The sequence below is a fragment of the Danio rerio genome, chromosome 9, assembly GCF_052040795.2.
Source record: "Danio rerio strain M-AB ecotype USA chromosome 9, GRCz13ab, whole genome shotgun sequence".
Lineage (NCBI taxonomy): Eukaryota > Metazoa > Chordata > Actinopteri > Cypriniformes > Danionidae > Danio > Danio rerio.
The window spans coordinates 27,159,861-27,179,197 of NC_141029.1; the positions used below are offsets into that span (position 1 = coordinate 27,159,861).

Genomic DNA, 19,337 nt, shown 5'->3' on the forward strand with positions numbered 1-19,337 from the left:
GAGTAGTTTTTTCAGGAATTGTAAATTACTAGGGTGACGCAGTGGTGCAGTAGGTAGTGCTGTCACCTCACACCAAGACGGTTGTTGGTTCAAACCTCAGCTGGGTCAGTTGTGTCGAGTCCGCATGTTCTCCCTGCGTTTGTGTGGGTTTCCTACAGGTGCACCGGTTTCCCCCACAGTCCAAAGACTGGTGAATTGGGTAGGCTAAATTGTCCGTAGTTAATGAGTGTGTGAATGTTTCCCAGAGGTAGGTTGCGGCTGGAAGGGCAGTCACTGTGTAAAAACGTGCTGGATAAGTTGGCAGTTCATTCCGCTGTGGCTTTTTTTTTTTTTTTGTGACTTTTACTCCACTATACTACTTTCCTTCAACCTGAAGTCAGTACTCAATTCTTTCTTGTCTGTGGGGATTGGTAAAAGTAGAAAAATAAGTTCTGTGATTCCTGTCCAATCACATCGCACATACAAGCTAAACTGCATCATTCAGAACAACCCCAAGAAATGGACACTTCATAAATGCAGCTAATTGTCTGAAAGCATTAAAAGTGTCCAAGAAGATGTTCAGAATTGTTACTCACAATGACCCAGAGACTGTTTAGACTGCATGCTACTAATGCGAAGATAACGCATGTCTAATGTACGATGACTGAAATGGCACTACAAAATATTACGTTTTCACATTCATTAATCCGTTTTCTTTTTGGCTTAGGTTTTTATCTGGGATTGCCACAGCGGAATGAACCGGCAACTTATCCAGCAAATGTTTTACGCAGCAGTTGCCCTTATAGCTGCAACCCATCACTGGGAAACGTCCATACACACTCATTCACACACATACACTACAGCCAATTTACCTTACCCAATTCACCTATACCTTGTCTTTGAACTTGTAGGGGAAACTGAAGCACCTGGAGGAAACCCACACAAACACGGGGAGAACATGCAAACTCCACACAGAAACACCAACTGACCCAGCCAGGGCTCGAACCAGCGACCTTCTTACATCTCTGAAATATGCAGTCTCAGCTTGCAAATCCATGTCTGCATCCAGATACTATTGAACGCATCAGACTTTCACAGTCACTACTCCTGAGTACTTTTAAAAAAGCAACTTTTTACTCATACTTTGAGTATAGTACTTTTACTTAAGTATGATTTTTTTAGTAGCTACAGTTACAAACAACATATCATAACTACAATTGTTGAATGAATTCAATCAGAATTTAATATGTATCGTTTATTCCAAAGCTTGTTTAATCTCGAGTGTATTTAAAAAAAATTCCTCAACTTGTTTTTTACAAGTGTTTTCGAATTAATCCTTAAGACCCCTGGAATTGTGAGTCTTCTTGTAAGCGTTAGACCCTTAAATGATGGCTTTATAAGACATCTTATTTGAGTTAATTTCCATATCTATACTAACTAAACTTACTCCTACCATTTAAAGTAATTTTAAGTTGGAAAGTGCATACAGTATGTTAGAAGTGCTCGTCTAAATACTGTAGGGGTGCAGGTGTTGTGGTTTTTGTTGTCACTAGAGGCAGCGCGAGCAGATCTGTCATGTGCGTCACGCACACACACAAACATTGCTGCTGATCAGGAAACTGAACACTTTCATTTTGCGAACTCTGCTCTCTGTCGCACTTCTCACGGAAAAAAACAACTTACTTTTCAGAATGGTAAAAGTTTCTTTTAACAAGGCTTTCGCCCTAAAGGATCCAAAAAAGGAAACCCTCATTAACGAAGAACAGGTAATGTAGTTACGTAGTTATTAACAAATCTTGCTGTATATTGACAGTACTTCTGTTTCGTAACCGCGTTTAAGGAATATTATTTATACAATGTATATTTTAGTTCGGTTAAAATTTACTTATTACTTTTAGCGAAGTAGATCTCTCAAATACAGAGGTGTTTTTCTTTGTTCATGTTTGCGCGTCAGACTTTGATCAGTGAAAAGAGTTATAAAATGGCTGACAGCCCAAAGTTTGTCAAAGACTGCTTAACACTTTCATAGTTATATCCTGGCAGAAAAGTTATTACTTCATTAAATTCATAAAGTATACTGACAACTCCTTTATTAAAAGAGTTATTTTAATACAAGTAAAAGCATGGTCAAACGTATAAGTTTACCATTTGTTTACTTTTTTAAAAGTGTTATGGTGTAGTCCATTTATTTTATAATCCCTTTTTTAAACTTGGAAATTACTGGAAAGTTGTCCTTCTTAAATACTGACTAATGTTCACATAGCTGTGTTGATGTAATAGTTCTTTACTATGGTATTTTGACAGAAATCATGCTAATGTGAGAATGTATAGGTATGCATGTTATCAAACATAGTTTCCTGGTATTTGTAGGGTGTGAGAGACCTGCCTGAACAGACTGTGTGTGTTTGTGTTGGCCTCTGACTTTTGCTTATCCGTATGCCTAAAAAGAGACTTAATTATTAATTGTATATTTTAAAATGATTAACTACATAATTAAAGTGTCACACTGACCCTCACACAAAAATAAGGTAGAGACAACTAAAAATATAGGTGCACCTATAATGTTTTATGTCTGTGTACCTTAAAGGACAATATCTGATAAATACCTCTTTAAAAGAAAGAAATACAGTATAATTAAAGTATAAATATACTTTAACAGAAAGTATACAATCCACAGTAAATAATGAAGAAGTCAAAGAAAGACTACAGTGGCCAGTTTGTCAAGGCCTCTGGGTGCCAGGGTGTTAAACTGAAAGAAACAAAGGATAAAACGCCATTTATAAACGGGAATGGATATGAGTAAACAGCAGATGCTTTCAGTTTGATCAGAAATTCTCAGAGAACTGTACATAAAGTGTTCCAGTAAGAGGGTATTGTAAGAGGAAGACTGAACACCACAACTGAATTGGAGAAGGAGAGTTTATTCCTTTTTGTATTTTTTTCAAAATACATTTCAATAGAACAAAGACAAAGAAGTTGAGACTGTAGCGCTGTTATCAAGATTAAGTCATCTCAAATGTGGTTTGTACGCAGTTGTTCTGAGGTCTGAAGCGTACAAGATGGGACACCTAAAACGCCACTATCACAATTGTAATTAAATGATAGATAAAATTGAAATGATAGATAAAAACTGATAACTAATGTAACAAACGTACATTTTTATATTTATCATCGTAACAAACATTTACCACTCTCAGATCTGAAACGCCGTATTTGCAATTACAGAGAGATAGCAGATAAGTATATTTTCTGGCTGACTAAAAGGACACTTTACTGTTATATCTGTGAGAGGTTTCCATAAGTTGTGAAAAACAGACACGTTGAGGCATGTTTAACGCGGGCACTTTTAAACATGTTCATGATCTAAGCAATTTTCAAGATAATGAATGCATTGAAAAAGGATTCAAAAATGAAAGCCAAGAATACAAAAAAAATAAAACAAAGCAGAAAATGTAAGCATTTTGTAGAGTTTGGTAATACAGAAAATGTGTATTTAATTTAACTGTGGAATCAGGAAATTGCTGAATGCAAGGTTTCTAGATTAAGCATTATAAAACTCCCATCTGCAATTCCTGGTCAAGGCCATCCAACACCCGCCTCCATGTATTCAAAATAAGGCCTGTGTAGTGACGTCAATGAAATAACATGGTGAAAATAATGTTAAACATGTATCTATATATGTAATAAGGAGGTCTACAGTGGTTGTCTGTGTCTCTCTTTACAGCTTCATGAACTTTTTCTTTCAATTGATGCATAAGCTTATGTGTGCAGTTATTGTTTGAGTCAGGAAGCATTTGGTAGATGAAAATGAATGTTCCTTTTTGCTGAGTTTTGCAGAAGTTACTGACAAACACCAAACAGCTTTATGATGACACCTCTTGGTTGAAGATACAGAGAGAATCTCACTTCTTTTTTTTCTTCTTCTGTTTTTCTCAACAGTTCAATTTCTCATAATATCTGTGTAGATAGACTACAAACAAACTATGGGTTTATCAGAGCTGGATTGTAGGCTGATATCTCCTGTTTGTCTGCTGTGAATGTATACAGCTAGAGAACTGAAGGTTCAGGCTGTTCAGGTCAGGCTTGTAGAAGGTCAAAACAGTTCCTAGAAATGCGGGATTTGAATTTAACAGGGAAAACAGATGATAATCATATTGTTTCCTTTCAAAATAAATTAAAATAACTCAACATAAACACATTGAGCTTTTATTCAAGGAGGCTTCCTTGTTTATTATTTATATGCTTCCTAAAAATAGAACCATTTTTATTTAACAACTATCACACAGACACACACACACACACACGCGCACACACACACACACACACACACACACACACACACACACACACACACACACACACACACACACACACACACACACACACACACACACACACACACACACACACACACACACATATATATATATATATAAAAAAAAACACTTTTTCATTTTTGGTATTAAAAAATAAAATATTTTTGGTATTAAATTATATAAAAGCATACATATTTGGTGGAATAACTCAACTGGTGGATAAACTACAACAAATATTTTTTTTTCTTATAATGTCCAATTGCCAGAAAAAAAAGATTGAAATGACTATATATAATGTATAACAAATATTAACACTTAAACATAATCCAATAAATTCAGAGGAAATGGATATTTTCAAGCGGTCTCTTCAGCCTCTGTACCCCAGTCTTAAATGTCACGTGTTCTTTTGAAATTTAATGTACTGATTTGGTGCTCAAACAGCATTTTTATTACTCTAATTAATTTTCAAAACAGTTTTAGATATTTTTGTAAAAACTGTGCTACAAACACTGTTGCTATAATTGACTATAAATGTCTAAATAAAAGTATTTGAAGCTTTATAAATGTCTTCACTGTCATTTAGAATTGTCTGAATTTATAATTTTTGTATAAACATCATAGTTTTTTTTTTTTTTTTTAAATCTTTTGAAAGAGTGTGTATATAATTGCAGTCATGATTTGAGTGTGATTTGTCCTGCAGGACCCAGAGGCAGTGGTGCTGGTGCGTCATCAGTCTCGGGTGTGGTGCTGGTGCTTCTGTCTGGGATTGACTCTTGTGCTTTCTGGCGTTGTGGTGGCAGGAGCCTATCTGTATAGGTACTATGTGTTAGAGGTGAGATAGTCAATGTAACCATGGTAATATCACAAACAAAACGTAATATATACCATGTTTCATTTTGCATTGATTTTTAATTTTACTTTCATTCATTTCTATAGAGTGTCCACCACTATTGTTGACACCCTTAGTAAATATGAGCAAAGAAGGCTGGAAAAAATGGGTTAATTGTTTAACCTTTGGATCTTTTGCGCAAAAATCAGTATCTGAATTTTTAAGGCAGTATTCTTTCTTCAAACTTGACTTCTCATGAGGTAATAGAATTACATCTCAAAAGGATTCATGTTGAGACCTACTGAATCTACAATCCATACTAATTGGCTTAAATTCTTGGTCATATGCACCAATTACTTTTTTGTAATTTACACTATGCATTTTTTTATAATCTGTAACAGGGATGTCCAAACTCGGTTCTATGACAAGTTTTTGGTCTATAACAGATTTTTTGCTGGATTTTAATTCATGGGGATTGCTTCTGCTTTTTAAACTTACCAAAAATGTTATGTACCAGTAATGCTTGAATCGGGGGATCATTTATGATAGAGATTTTGACATTTTTCCACCTAGATTGGGATGTAATATTTAGTCTGGGTTGCATAGTCAATAAAAATAGTCAATAACATAAGGTGATGCCATACCTCTTTCTTTCATTTGTTAGATGTAATGTTTTGAATTTAATACTGTTTATTTTTTCTCTTGCCAAATAAATGTAACATTTTTAAGCAGAATTTCTACAGGTAGTATAATAGTATAAGTAATAGATATAGATATCGTGGTAGAATCTTCATCTTTAATGAGTCAATTGAGTTACTAAGGCGGCCTTCCACATCTGAATATCATTATCAATTCTCAATAAAAGTAAGTTCAGATTTGCATCTACTAGTGTTGAAGTATCTTTTATTAAGTACAGTTGAAGTCAGAATTATTACCCCCTTTAAATCTTTTTTCTTTTTTTAAATATTTCCCAAATTATGTTTAACAAAGCAAGAAAAGTTTCACAGTATGTCTGATAATTTATTTTTCTTCTGGAGAAAGTCTTATTTGTTTTATTTTAGCTAGAATAAAAACAGTTTTTATTTTTTTTAAACAATTTTAAGGACAAAATAATTAGCCCTATATTTTTTCCCCGATAGTCTACAGAACAAACCATCATTATACAATGACTTGCCTAATTACCCTAACCTGCCTAGTTAACCTAATTAACCTAGTTAAGCCTTTAAATGTCACTTTAAGCTCTATAGAAGTGTCTTGAAAAAATATTTAGTATAATATTATTTACTGTCATCATGGCAAAGATAAAATAAATCAGTTATTAGAAATGGTTATTAAAACTATTATGTTTAGAAATGTGTTGAATAAATCTTTTCTTTATTAAACAGTAATTGGGGGAAAATAAACAGGGGGGCTAATAATTCTGACTTCAACTGTATATTCTTAAATATTTCATCAAATTCTGAAAATCTGCTCAAATTATTGAGAAAAAAAACTGAAGATGCCTGAGTTGGCTTTTAGTTTTTTTAAACCCTTGCAACCAATTCATGGTTATGTAGGTGACGTTGTATTCTAGTTTTTCTGACCTCAAGACCAAACTTCCTCTGTATAATTGAATAAGTCTGGCTTGTGTATTATTTTATATGTAAAGGCCGGTGAAACAGAACATTACAGTTGAACACTTTTACATTCCTAAGTCACTAGGTGTACTAAGTAATACTTCAAAAATGTTTTTGCTAAAATGAATTTAAACCAATAACTGTGGGACCCATATATTTAACAAAGATATTGTTTTTTGATAAAACTCTGCTGTGTTTGCAATTGTTTGTTCTCAGTGAGTGCAGAGTTTGCTTTGTTAATATTTCGAGCAAAAAGTTAAACATTTCCACACAGCCTTCTTTGCTTATATTAGCCAATATTAGTAGAGGACATTGAGTTAAACCTGTCATGAAAGAGTGATTCACAACTAGTGAGTTGTGACCCAGATACATGTCACAGATCTGTTTTAAAATGCAAATACAGCTAACCATATAATAACTGCAAATGGTGCATGTTTAGGGTCACTACGATGGCTTAGTGATTAAAATGTTTCTGATTCGAGTTCTGGCTGGGTTTTCCCCCACATTTCAAAGACATGGAGTATACTGTAGGTGAATTGAATAAACTAAACTGGCTGTAGTGTATGAGTCTTGGGTGTTTTCCAATACTGGCTTGTGGCTGGATGGGCATCTGTTGTCTAAAACATATGCTGGAATAGTTGGCAGTTCATTATGCTGTGGTGACTTATAAAATAGAAACTAAGCCAAAGGAAAATGAATAAATGAATGGTGCATGTCTGCCACTTGACTTAAATCAACATAGAAAGGTAATTTAACATGAATTCATTGATTCCTTTTCCTTCAGCTTAGTCCCTTTATTTATCAGGGGTGGCCACAGCGAAATGAACCGCCAACTTATCCAGCATATGTTTTACACAGTGGATGTCCTTAAAGCTGCAACCCAGTACTGGGAAACATCCATAAATACTCTTTCACACACTACAGCCAGTTTAGTTTATTCATATTCCCTACACCTCATGTCTTTGGACTGTGGGAGAAATCAAAGCATTCTTTAGCAAACCCACGTGAACATGGGAAGAACATGCACACAGAAATGCCAACTGACCCAGTTAGGACTCGAACAAGTGACATTCTTGCTGTAAGGCGACAGTGCTAACCACTGAGCCACCGTTTCGCCCCCTTTAACATTAATTCCTCAACCCAAAATAAAAATCATAATATTGTGCATATCATCATTAATTCTCATTAAAAAGGGTTCAAATTTGCATCTGCCAGTGTCAAAGTTTCTTCTGTTAAGTGTAATCCTAAATATTTCAACAGTATATAGTGAGAAAGCCCATTATCTGGATGAAATTAGTAGGATGATACTTGATGTTTGTTTTCCATCAGAGATTTATTGGGAGATATGAAAATAAATCAAAATTGTTAGATACATTATAGCTACTTTTTTCTTTTTTTTTGTGTACAATCCACAAAACTGAACAGAGGGACCAGGTGTTTATCTGTGGGCTGAAGTACTACGAGGAAGACTATGAGCTGAATGAAGAGGTGGACCCAGAAATTGGAGCACCGCTGAGGCTGATTGAAGAGAATGTCAGCTTTTTTGAAGATGATGAGGTGGAGCTCATCAGTGTACCAGTGCCAGAGTTCAAAGACAGCGATCCAGCTGGCATCCTGCACGACTTCACCATGGTATACCAAATATACAAAGTTACACACACATATATTTGTACAGCTAATCTTTTTTGGGACTTTGATTGCTTTTATATATAGCAAAAAGTGTTTTTTATTCTTTAAACTAGAGCAAAAATTAACCCTCATAGAAATTGTTCTGCATTTTTAGATTTACAATTATTCAATTTATTTATCACTTTATTTACATTGTTAAGACATTGTCCTTACACCCTAATTTTAAGTAGAGCATACACACACATAGTGTTAACCTATGGAAATTTATTGTTTGTGGCACCTTGAAGTTTTGGTTTATTTCTGAAAAGACATTATGACATTAACTAATTAAAATTAATTAATCATCAGCCCAAACAAAAAGTTGTTTTGCTTAATCCACCGCAAACTGAGCAGACATTAAAGCCTCAGTCACACTACGAGCGGCAAGCGTCCAGTGTTGTCAGATATAGCTCACTTTTTCCAGCCCAAAAGCTGTCCAAAACCTGCCCAAACACACAAAAACACACAAAATATTAGATTCATATTTTATTTAATTTTAATTTATTTAAATCAGAAATTAGCCTAGTTACTTTAATTATCATCATTTTTTATCCATACAGCAATCAACACCAGCAGTCACAGAACCACAATTGTACAATTACAACATAACTGGATCACATCCCAACACGGCACTTATTGTTCAGTAGATTACACTACCTATTCGCCTATATATTGTAGATTTATTTGTTTAAATATTATATTTAAAAAGTTTAGAAACTGTTTGCATTAAATATATTATAGAAAATAAATTGTTTCAGTCTGTTAGTTTTAATAATATCAATTAGCTAGTTTGCTCTAATGTGTCTTTAGTAAATCTGGTGAGCCTAAAAATAATTCATTTGGCAACTCATAAAACTATGACTTGTTTGACATAACAGAAGCAGGACACAGAAGTTCCAGCTTTCACTTTGGATTCCTAGTATAGATTTATGTAGCTGCATTATGACGTTTTACATTCTTTTGAACACATTCAAGTGCTGCTTGTCAATCAGACAACGCTTCTATGTTCGCTCTTGCTGTCAATTCCAGGAAAAACTGATCAATAAAAGTTTATGATGTACAGCTGTGTTTCTGCGTAAACCTCATGCATCCGAAGGGAGTCAGATGTTTATGTGTGCATGTGAAGGGGAGTCAGAATTTGATTCTTAAACTTTTTCTAACAGTTTTCTAACAGGCTAACAGTTTACACTACGCTTTGGTCACTACTAACTGAATGGAGTAAGAGCACACAGATATGTTTTGTTAAAAAAAAAAAAAAAGGTTATTTAAAATTTATGTTTCCAAATTGCCCAAATTTTGTCAACCCACCTAAGCCATTTTAACCCGCACAATCAAATTCAAAACTGCCCAATCTGGCAACACTGCAAGCAACCTTTCATTTCAACGGAGAGTTAGTGACTTCCGGCGACTTCTGTCAACCTGAGCGACAGTTGGTGACCAGGTGGGCATGCCAAGCGACGCAACAAAGTTGAGAAACCTTTAACTTTATAGAAATGAAGATCGGCTTACTTGAGCAGCAGCCAATAAGAGCACCATTAGAGCTCACGTGATCCTCTCTCAGCAAGCTCAGAGGCTGGTTGTATTTGTGCTGTAGACCTACACAGACCTGCATTTGCAGAAGGTCGCCTCCCAGAGCAACAGGCAGCTATAACATCACTGCTAGTGTGAACAAGGGGTTCGATTTACAATTATTTAGTATATTTAATAGTTATTTACCTTGTTGGGACATTGCCTTTACAACATAACTTAAAGTAGAGCATACACACATGCACACCCATACACAAACACACATAGTGTTTAGCCACAGTCTCCCTGAACTATCCGCCCCATAGACGTCCATTTATGCGCATTCGATTGCGTCTGGAAATGCAAGCTTGTGCGAGAAGTTTAGCAGTTCGCTGCATTGCAAAGTTCAAGCTTGGTGAACTCTGACATGCGAAATCGCATTATGTGACTGTGTGAAACTAATCAAAGATCAAAACATGACCTCTTTGGACAGAAATTTAAACCAATGAATCAATCGCTCGCTTTTTACAATGTTTAACCATCTTGATTAATCCCGACCTTTTTGCAACATCGTACAACAGAATTTCACATCCTCAAACTCTAGTGTGACCGCGGCTTTAGGCTATGCAAATTAATTCTTTGTGGCCCTTGACAAATAACATGACAGATAACATTAGCTAATCAAAATGAATAATCCATCAGCCCAAACATCAGCTGTATCCACCGTAAACTGAGCAGACATTAACTGCTTTTCTAAAATGTTTTGTTTCTGTGAAAAACATTTGAATGTTTTGTGTTAAAGCAATTGCTAAAATATTAGCTCATTAGTAAAATTAGAATAAATAATGGAATTAGTGTATTATGTACTTCCCAGATCACAGAAAACTTTTAGGGTTAGGGCCTACTCACACCATACCATCCGTGCCGTGCCCAGGCCTGTTTCCCGGATCGTTTGAGAAGTGCGAGTGTGCTAAATCGGGCTCAAGCACGGTTCACTTGGCCGGCCCTGGCCCGGTTGGAAGAGGTGTGCCTGAGCGCGGTTCACTTGTGCTTTGGCGCGGTACGCTTGTGTGTGAGTGCAAAACGTGCCAAAGCCCGAAACTGAAAGCGAGACGTGACTTTTAGGGGCTGTTTCATATGGATTTATTATTCATTCTTACCGTTCAGTAAACGCAAACTGCAGTAGTTTATTAAAGACGAGAACTCCTCACAGCACGACAGCTGCGCAGCTTCAGCAGACCTCATTCCTGCAGCACGAGGGCTTTATGATTGTTTATGAGCGCCAAAATTGGCGGATCTGTTCGGCGAAATATCTGACTGCGTGTCACCGCATATCAAACGACTGAAACAATATACTAGACAAATCTCCACTGTGCTGCTGAGTGAGAGAGCGCTTCTCACTAAACAGCGCAGCAGCGTCATATGACGTAAGCGTGCCGAGGTCCGTTTGTGGTGTGAGTGCGGGCCGTCGGGGAAGACGGTAGGGGGGACAAGCGTGCTTTGGCCCGGTTCGAGGCAACTGTACCTAGTGTGAGTACCGCCTTAAATGTAGGTTTGGAATAAATTACATTTAAAAATGATATTCAAACAGAAAACAGTAATCACATTTTTAACATTTGTCTAAATATGACAAATACTAATTATACAAACACAATGATTACATTGGAGTTTCACAGCAAAAAAGATACAAATATCATCAAAAGTTTGTTTTAAATGAGAAAAATCCAACGAAATGCTTCTATTTTTTAGTCTACAATCAGTTATATAAATAATTTGAATCATTTAATTAATATTTAGTAGTGTCTGTAATTATATATGTAAAATGATGCCTGAAGAAGTTGTGTATGAATTTCAGAAACTGACTGCTTATCTCGACCTGAATCTGGACAAATGCTACATCATCACTCTCAACACCTCAGTTGTAATGCCACCAAGAGACTTTCAGGAGTTCCTGGTCAACATCAAGGTAAGCATCCAGAATAAAACACAAGTCAGTGAGGGATTCTCGTGTCTTTTTTCACACTAAATGAATTTTGTGTGTGTGTGTTTTTGCAGGAAGGAATGTATCTTCCTCAGACATACCTGATCCATGAGGAGATGATGGTGACAGAGAAGCTGGACGACACCAGTGATCTGGGCTATTACATCAATAACCTGTGCAAAGACAAAGACACGTACAGACTGCAGCGCAGAGACACCATTCTGGGTGAGAGACTACAAACCAACACTTAATTAGACTGCATACAACAAACAGTGTGTATGTTTTTCCATAAACATAGCCCTCCACTAATATTGGCTTGATGAATATCAGCCAGGGAGAATCTCTTATTTTAGTTCAATTGTCATATTAACAAAGAAAATGCTTTCATTGAGCATTTGCACACACAATACAGTTTGAAAATAATATATGTGTTAAATATATGTGTTAATTCAAGTGAGCAAAGTGTATTTCCCCCTGGAAGACTTTTGAAAAGAAAATTGTTCCACATGACTTCCTCTTTTACAGAGTGATGTAAACATAAGGGCTGCGGTTCACTCCACTTTTAGACATGCACTTCACAAACTTCCCCTTTGGTTGAATCCTCGCGGCCATTTTAAAGTACTTATCACTTTATCAAGTGAACGAGGGGAGCTTACATGGACATACCCTTGATCCTCTTGACAGAGGAAGTGATTCTGCTTCAATTAAATTAATCTTTTTTCTATAGAGCTTTTACAATGTAGATTGTGTCAAAGCAGCTTAACACAGAAGTTCTAGTAAATTAAAACTGTCAGTCCAGTTTTCAGCGTTGAAGTTTAGTTTAGTTCAGTTGGTGTGGTTTAATTTCCACTGCTAAAAGTCCAAACACTGAAGAGCAAATCCATTGAAGTGCAGATCCACAAGTGCCAAACCAGGCAAGCCAGTGGCAAGGAATGAAACTTCACCAATTGATGAAAGTGAAGGAAAAAACCCTGAGAGAAACCAAGCTCAGTTGGGCACAACTATTTCTCCTCTGGCCAAACTTCCTGTGCAGAGCTGCAGTCTAGGGGCTGGAGGCTGGATAACACTCAATGACCGCCACACCATTAGCTCAAGATGCAGCCTGTTACAGGATTATGAATACCTTGAAAAAAAATGTAAAATAATAATAATAATACATTTTTTTAAAAGGTGCCTTTTTGGCAACTCTGACACCGTACAAAAAGTTAAGAGCATTAACAATAGTTTAGATACAATTAAGTATTAAAAGCCACCTTAAATAAGTGAGACTTGAGTCATGTTTTGAATTATGTAAATTGAAATTGTTGTGTCAAAGGTCTACTCCAGCCCCTATATGTCCCAGAATGCATTGCAATTGTGACATCACAACAATGTAGTTCCCAAGTGCTCAAGGGTTTAGAGGGCATTCCAATTTAACCCATTCAGATGTTCCGCCAGTAGTGGACAGTTGTGTAACGTAATCAATGACGTACAAGTTAGCAAGTGAAGGGCATAAAACATTGGACTGGAATACAGCCAAGGAAATCCACAGGCCAAACTCTCATTCATGGCAAACACGTTCATGAGTAACTCATCATTAGGAGAGACACGCAGCAAACGTTGCTGTAATCTGAGCTGTTTTTGCCAAGATAAAACATCTTGTTGTTGTTGTTTTACACTTCCATTGAGAAATTTTACCCAAAGTATGTCACAGACTTTTCATTAAGGATCATTTCAACTTGTGGAAAATGGACATCTGGTCACCTCTTTAGAAAAATAGCAGTGCGATAACTAGGATGATTCATCAAAACTTCTAGGAAGAGGATGGTTTAGTGGACAAAAATAAATCTGAGATTAGTCTTGGGAACAAAAAATCTATTCAATTCAATTAATCTTTATTTTTATAGTTCTTTACAATGTAGATTCTGTCAAAGCAGCTTCACATAGAAGATTATAGTAAATTAAGACAATGTCAGTCCAATTTTCAGTGTTGAAGTTCAGCGTGGTTTAATATTCACTGCTGAGAGTTCAAACACTAAAGAGTAAATCCATCGATGCTCAGCTCCACAATTGCTGAACCATGCAAGCCAGTGGCGACAGCGGCGAGGAAAAAAACGTCACCAATTGGCGAAAATTAGAAAGCCTAGAGAGAAACCCGGCAGGTTGATCACAGCCATTTCTCCTATGGTCAAACGTCTTGTGCAGAGCTGCAATCTAGGCGCCGGTGACTAGAGAGTGCTGGCCGTCCAACGTAGAGAAGCTGCAGGTGGGAGTGGTCACCGGCTGGTGTACAGGCTGTCTCTTCAGGATCAATGCGAAGACTTGTTGGTCACTGGGGTCTTACGGGGATCAGTCTCATGCTCTCCACTCCTCCATAACCACCACAGCAGCTGCTCAGGATACGGCCTGGTCCAGGATTATGGAAACCCCGGGAATAATAAAAAAGACAAACCTAAGCGCAGATGCTGTTTAACTTATATATAATTATTAATAATTAATCATTTCTTTTTGGGAAGTGGTCCCTAAATCTGTTGCCCTAAATCAGGGGTGTCCAAACTCAGTCCTTGAGGGCTGGTGTCCTGCAATGTTTAGTTTTAACCCCAATTAGAACACCTGAGCCAGATAATTTAGTTATTTTTAGGTGTCTGAAGTTTTGTTAGGAAAAAAACATTAGTGCAGCTCATGTGACGTGTACTGTTTTCAAACACTTTGAAGCCCCTGTGCTGCAGTAGGTGTGGTTGTAAAGGTGTCATGCTGCTCGCAGGTACACCTAAACACAACAATGGCATTTAAGAGAGACAAAGAGTTTCATAAATAACTGTCAAACAGCCTTCTGCGTACCATATCTTTACATTATATTCTCTTTGCTGTGGACAGACACTAAACTCAGGGCCCTGTCCCGCTTTGTTTGAGAATTGTGATTGCTCTGAATCAGGCTCAGGTGAGGTTCAGTTGGCGGGTCCTTGTTCGGTTGGAAGAGGTATGCCAGAGCACGGTTCAGTTGGGCTTTGGCATGGTACGCTTGTAGTGTGAGTGCAAAGCGTGCCTGAGCCCGAACCTGAGAACACAATGTCACTTTTAAGGGACTGTTTCATATGGATTTATTAATCATTCTTAATTTTCAATGAACGCAAAACTGTCTTAGTTGATTAAAGATGCAAACCCCTATCTGCATGACAGCTGCACCATCAGGAAACCTCCTAATACCTGCTGCACAAGGACATTGTGATCATTTATGAGCGTCAAAAGTGGCTGATCTGTTCAGCAAAATAGTTGTCTGTGTGTCACTGCATCCCAAACCACTAAAAGTAACACAAAACAATATAACTAAAGCAATCTCATCTGTGCTGAGTGAGAGCGCTTCTCTCTGTTAAACTGAACAGTCCCATCATCGATGACGTAAGCATGCTCAGGTCCGGTTGGTAAATAATGCAAAGTGAGTTTAGGCTAGGCATGGGCCAGTATAAGATATTGATGTTATTATAATCTTGGATAAATATCACGGTTTCACAGTATCACGGTATTGTGCTCACTCCGCGCAAAAAACAACAACTTTTTTACCCTTTGAAAACTATATATTTTATATTTTGAAAGATTTATAATATTTTGGATCATTAAAAACGTCAGGCTATATAATTCAAATGAATCATTGATTTCTGCTGTCTTCATTAGTTACAAAAACACAGATTTCTGTACTATTTAAAATGGCATCTTTGGAGATTTTTTTTCTGGAGATACTGTTCTAAAAAACTAAAAAAAAGAAGAAGAAGAAGAAAAAAAATCTTACTCATACCTTAGAAACGGGATCACAGATCATTTTGGCGGTTTTAAAACCTTGAATTTACCAAACCGCGGTATACCTTAAAAACTGTTATCGTCCCATGCCTAGTGCAGGCCGAGGGGGAGAGGGGAAGGGGGACAATCGCGCTTTGACACGGTTCAAGCCTACTGTACCTAATGTGAGTACACCCTCATAGTAAAGATAAATAAAGGTAAAGTAAAGGTTTGGATAATGTGTTCATGTGGCTAGTGTTGTTGTTTAGGATGTTGTTTTCCTGTCTGACCCACATGGAATGAGAAACAGGATCGCACATCAAAAAAAGCGATGCTCCAGAACAGACTCAATGTGTAATCATCACGGCCCAATGGAAGCTCAAAGGTGTTTAAGAACCAAAACAAACTGTTTTAAAACAGCCAAGATAAACTCAAAAAGAACTTCCTTTCAGCCAGAGTTTGTTCGAAATCATATCATTTAAGTTCATTTTTCCATTTCATTTAAAGTATACAGGGGCCTTCAGAAAAGTTTCTACAAAAAAAACTTTGCTCATATTTACCAACAGAGCCAACATTATTGGAGGACACAATATGAGCTCAAGCAACAGTATTTTCTCTCATTACACAGCAAAAAATGTTGTGTTTAATAGACGTCTAATAGACATCTAAATGTAGACAGCTTGGCTCAAACAAGGCTAAACTTAGGCTGTCAGTAAAAATCTAATAGACATGTAAGAACTAGTGGTCAAATAGACAGATTAGACAGACTTTATATGTGAAGCCATTCATTTCTGTTTATTTGATGATTGGCCTATTCTTAGACGTCTATTAGATTTTCACTGACAGCTCAAATTTAGCCTTGTTTTAGCCAAGATGACTATGTTTAGACGTCTGTTAGACACTTTTTTTTTTACAAACAAAGAATGCTTGCTGGGTATGTTCACCATATAAACATGTACATCTGAACTATGTCAGCCCACCATAAACCACTTCCACTGCATGTTTTTCTCTACAGGTATGCAGAAGCGCGAGGCTCTGAACTGCCACAAGATCCGCCATTTTGAAAACAAGTTTGTTGTGGAGACTTTGATCTGCGAGCCCTGAAGAGCACATGAGCATCTCTGACAACAACAGCAGATCTACAACACCAAATTAACGCAGTCGAACGCTTTCCTTCTGTAGCTGTTTATTTTCAAGCTTTCTTCTCAGCACGTTTATTCTTATCTGAAATGTGAATGTTTTCTAGATACAGGTGTATTATGTTTTGTGTTTGTATATGTTTGTTTTTTTCTTAAGCTATTTGTGTGAATTTCAGATTAACGAAAGAGTTATTTTGTGCACAAGAACAAAAAGGGATTAGCAATAACTACTTTTGGCTTAACTACAAATCAGATCAGCGTTTAGAAAGTGATTTAATAATTCATTCATTCCCATGAGCTGCTGAAATAGATCAATTAATTTGCTTAATGAAAAGTGACTGCTGTTTTAGTTTTTTTACTATTTGAAATTAGAATACAGAGTGAAGAAGCATCGTCATCACTGTCTCTCAGCTGTGAATCTGCAAATTAGAAATGCTCAATTTTACACAAATATTACAAGTGAAATCTCCTTTAGTTCTTGGCTGATTTGTATTTAATAAACCGTCTGTAAGATCCTCCATTCAGTTCTTCTGTTTTCAGATACAAGCTCCTTAAATCTAATAAAACTAAAATTTAACAAAACATTTGTTGTTCATGTATAGCGTTTAAAGGTTTATAACGAGGGTGTCCAAAATCGGTCCTGGAGGGTTGGTGTCCTGCAAATTTTGGTACCAACCCAAGCACCCCTGGACCAGCTTCATTTATTTATTTAAATGTTTTTTTTTTTCATGAATTGAAATGGAGCAGCACGGTGGCGCAGTGGGTAGCACAATCGCTTTACAGCAAGGAGGTCGCTGGTTCGAGCTTCGGCTGGGTCAGTTGGCATTTCTGTGTGGAGTTTGCATGTTTTCCCTGGGTCATCATAAAAAATATTGGTCTCAGGACGACTAGCACTAGGCAAAAACGTGCTTGGTACAAACCACTAAAAATGTAAAGCTGGAATAAAACAAAAATAACAACATGAACTGATAAGCCATCAAATTATGGTCATGGCTGCTCAGAGTATTTAGCAGAGACACCTGCAGGCAAGTCATTTTTAGGTTTACTCTCTATATTTTAAACATGTTTATGTTGCAGCTGCCAGGCGAACGAGCTTCCTCGGATTTTACGGCTCAGCTGCCCCCTATGGTGGTTAAAAGAATTTTCATACAAGACACTAATAAGAGTAAACTACCAGGCAATAGCAAATGAAATGCCTGAGGATTCATATTCATCTTATAAACAGCACGAACAGGCGACATGACAAAACAAAAACTAGTCTTGTTAACCCAATGCAAGATTAAGCCTGTTCAGAACGCCTCCATAATAAATATTTTATACAGCATATTTAACTGATAGTACACAGTAAGCGGTTTCCCCTTTCCAAATGAACCTGAACAAATTCGAGTGATTTAATAAATCGTTTACAAAGACTTGGGGGTTGCGAAGTCTGACAATGAAATGGAGGTTTAGTTTTAAAGTACTGGTGGTACTCTTGCTTTAGGGCTCGTTTTAAATATCTATTCGTGTAGTCCAGAGCCTTCCAATAAAGCAAATAATCAAATGACAAGTGTAAACAGCCACATTTCGTCAGAAAACCACACTGAAACAATGGTGAACCGTTTTGTTTCTAAATAAATTCAGGGAATCAAGCTTTATATGACTTACTGACACCTACTGGTGGTTTGCGTCATTTATACACGACAGATCTAAATGCAAGTACCACAACAAAAAAAAAAAGCTAAAATAAATAAATAAATCAAAATCTTACGAAATATTGATGCAACTGTTTTTGTTTTATCACACACATTGTAACAACCCAAACTAAGGTAAGTACTTTTGCAGTAAAAGCTACAGAAATGGCTTTGGTGGATCACAAGCAGCTAAAGTATTTGCAGGTGTGGACTTAGGGGGGGATTTGGTGATTTGGGGACCCTAAATAGATATGGGGCCCAAGCATTGAAAACCAAAACATTCTCATTCTTTATAGATATTTACTTTGTAGATTCGTTTTTTTTTTTTTTTTTTGCAAATAAAACGCAAAAATGTTAAAAATATATATTTTAAATGGTATCTATAAATTTAATACAATGCATTAACAAATAACTAAAGTTCACAAACAAAGTAAAGTTAATTAGCCGTATTTGTGGTTAGTTTCTAAAATGTTTATGTGCAGTAGGAAAGGAACGTTCCACTATTCATGAGGGCCCCAGGTTTTGAAAAGAAGTAATAACATTACAATCTTACTAGTTATAGACAGATATTACAACTTCTGATAGTAAATGTATAAGAGAGCTATATGATTAATACAGCCTTCTTGGCATTGGTTGGGCCCCCCTAATTCTCCAATAGGTAGATGTATGCATTAGAATAGACGAATAGATATCCAATATCCAATAAATTCCGATAGAGACCATCAATCTCTAGAATTAACATACTATTCTTGGTGAGACAAAGACAGAAAAAAAAGCAAATGGGCATGAGATAAGGGAGATGACTCCTGAACTGACACATTTCTGAATCCGTGAAGCCATGTTTTCTTTTCTATAGAGGAAAAAAGCACAAAAGCAT

At 36.6% G+C, this 19,337-nt stretch overlaps 1 protein-coding gene across 1 annotated transcript; it reads left to right on the forward strand.

Moving 5' to 3' along the window:
* The first annotated feature begins 1,596 nt into the window (after positions 1 to 1,596).
* itm2bb (integral membrane protein 2Bb) lies at positions 1,597 to 17,369 on the forward strand. The gene is made up of 6 exons (NM_212976.1): positions 1,597 to 1,745; positions 4,996 to 5,127; positions 8,166 to 8,372; positions 11,770 to 11,880; positions 11,970 to 12,120; positions 16,664 to 17,369. Exons 1-6 carry the CDS (start codon positions 1,671 to 1,673, stop codon positions 16,750 to 16,752), a joined length of 765 nt encoding a protein of 254 aa, NP_998141.1. The 5' UTR covers positions 1,597 to 1,670; the 3' UTR covers positions 16,753 to 17,369.
* Positions 17,370 to 19,337: the final 1,968 nt, after the last annotated feature.

What these genes read in the sequence shown, in the direction of transcription:
- itm2bb (NM_212976.1), top strand. Translation starts at nt 1,671, where the DNA reads ATGGTAAAAGTTTCTTTTAACAAGGCTTTCGCCCTAAAGGATCCAAAA. An exon ending in ATAGGTACTATGTGTTAGAG is followed by an intron (nt 5,128 to 8,165) that starts GTGAGATAGTCA and finishes AAAACTGAACAG; the next exon opens with AGGGACCAGGTGTTTATCTG. An exon ending in GCGCAGAGACACCATTCTGG is followed by an intron (nt 12,121 to 16,663) that starts GTGAGAGACTAC and finishes TTTTCTCTACAG; the next exon opens with GTATGCAGAAGCGCGAGGCT.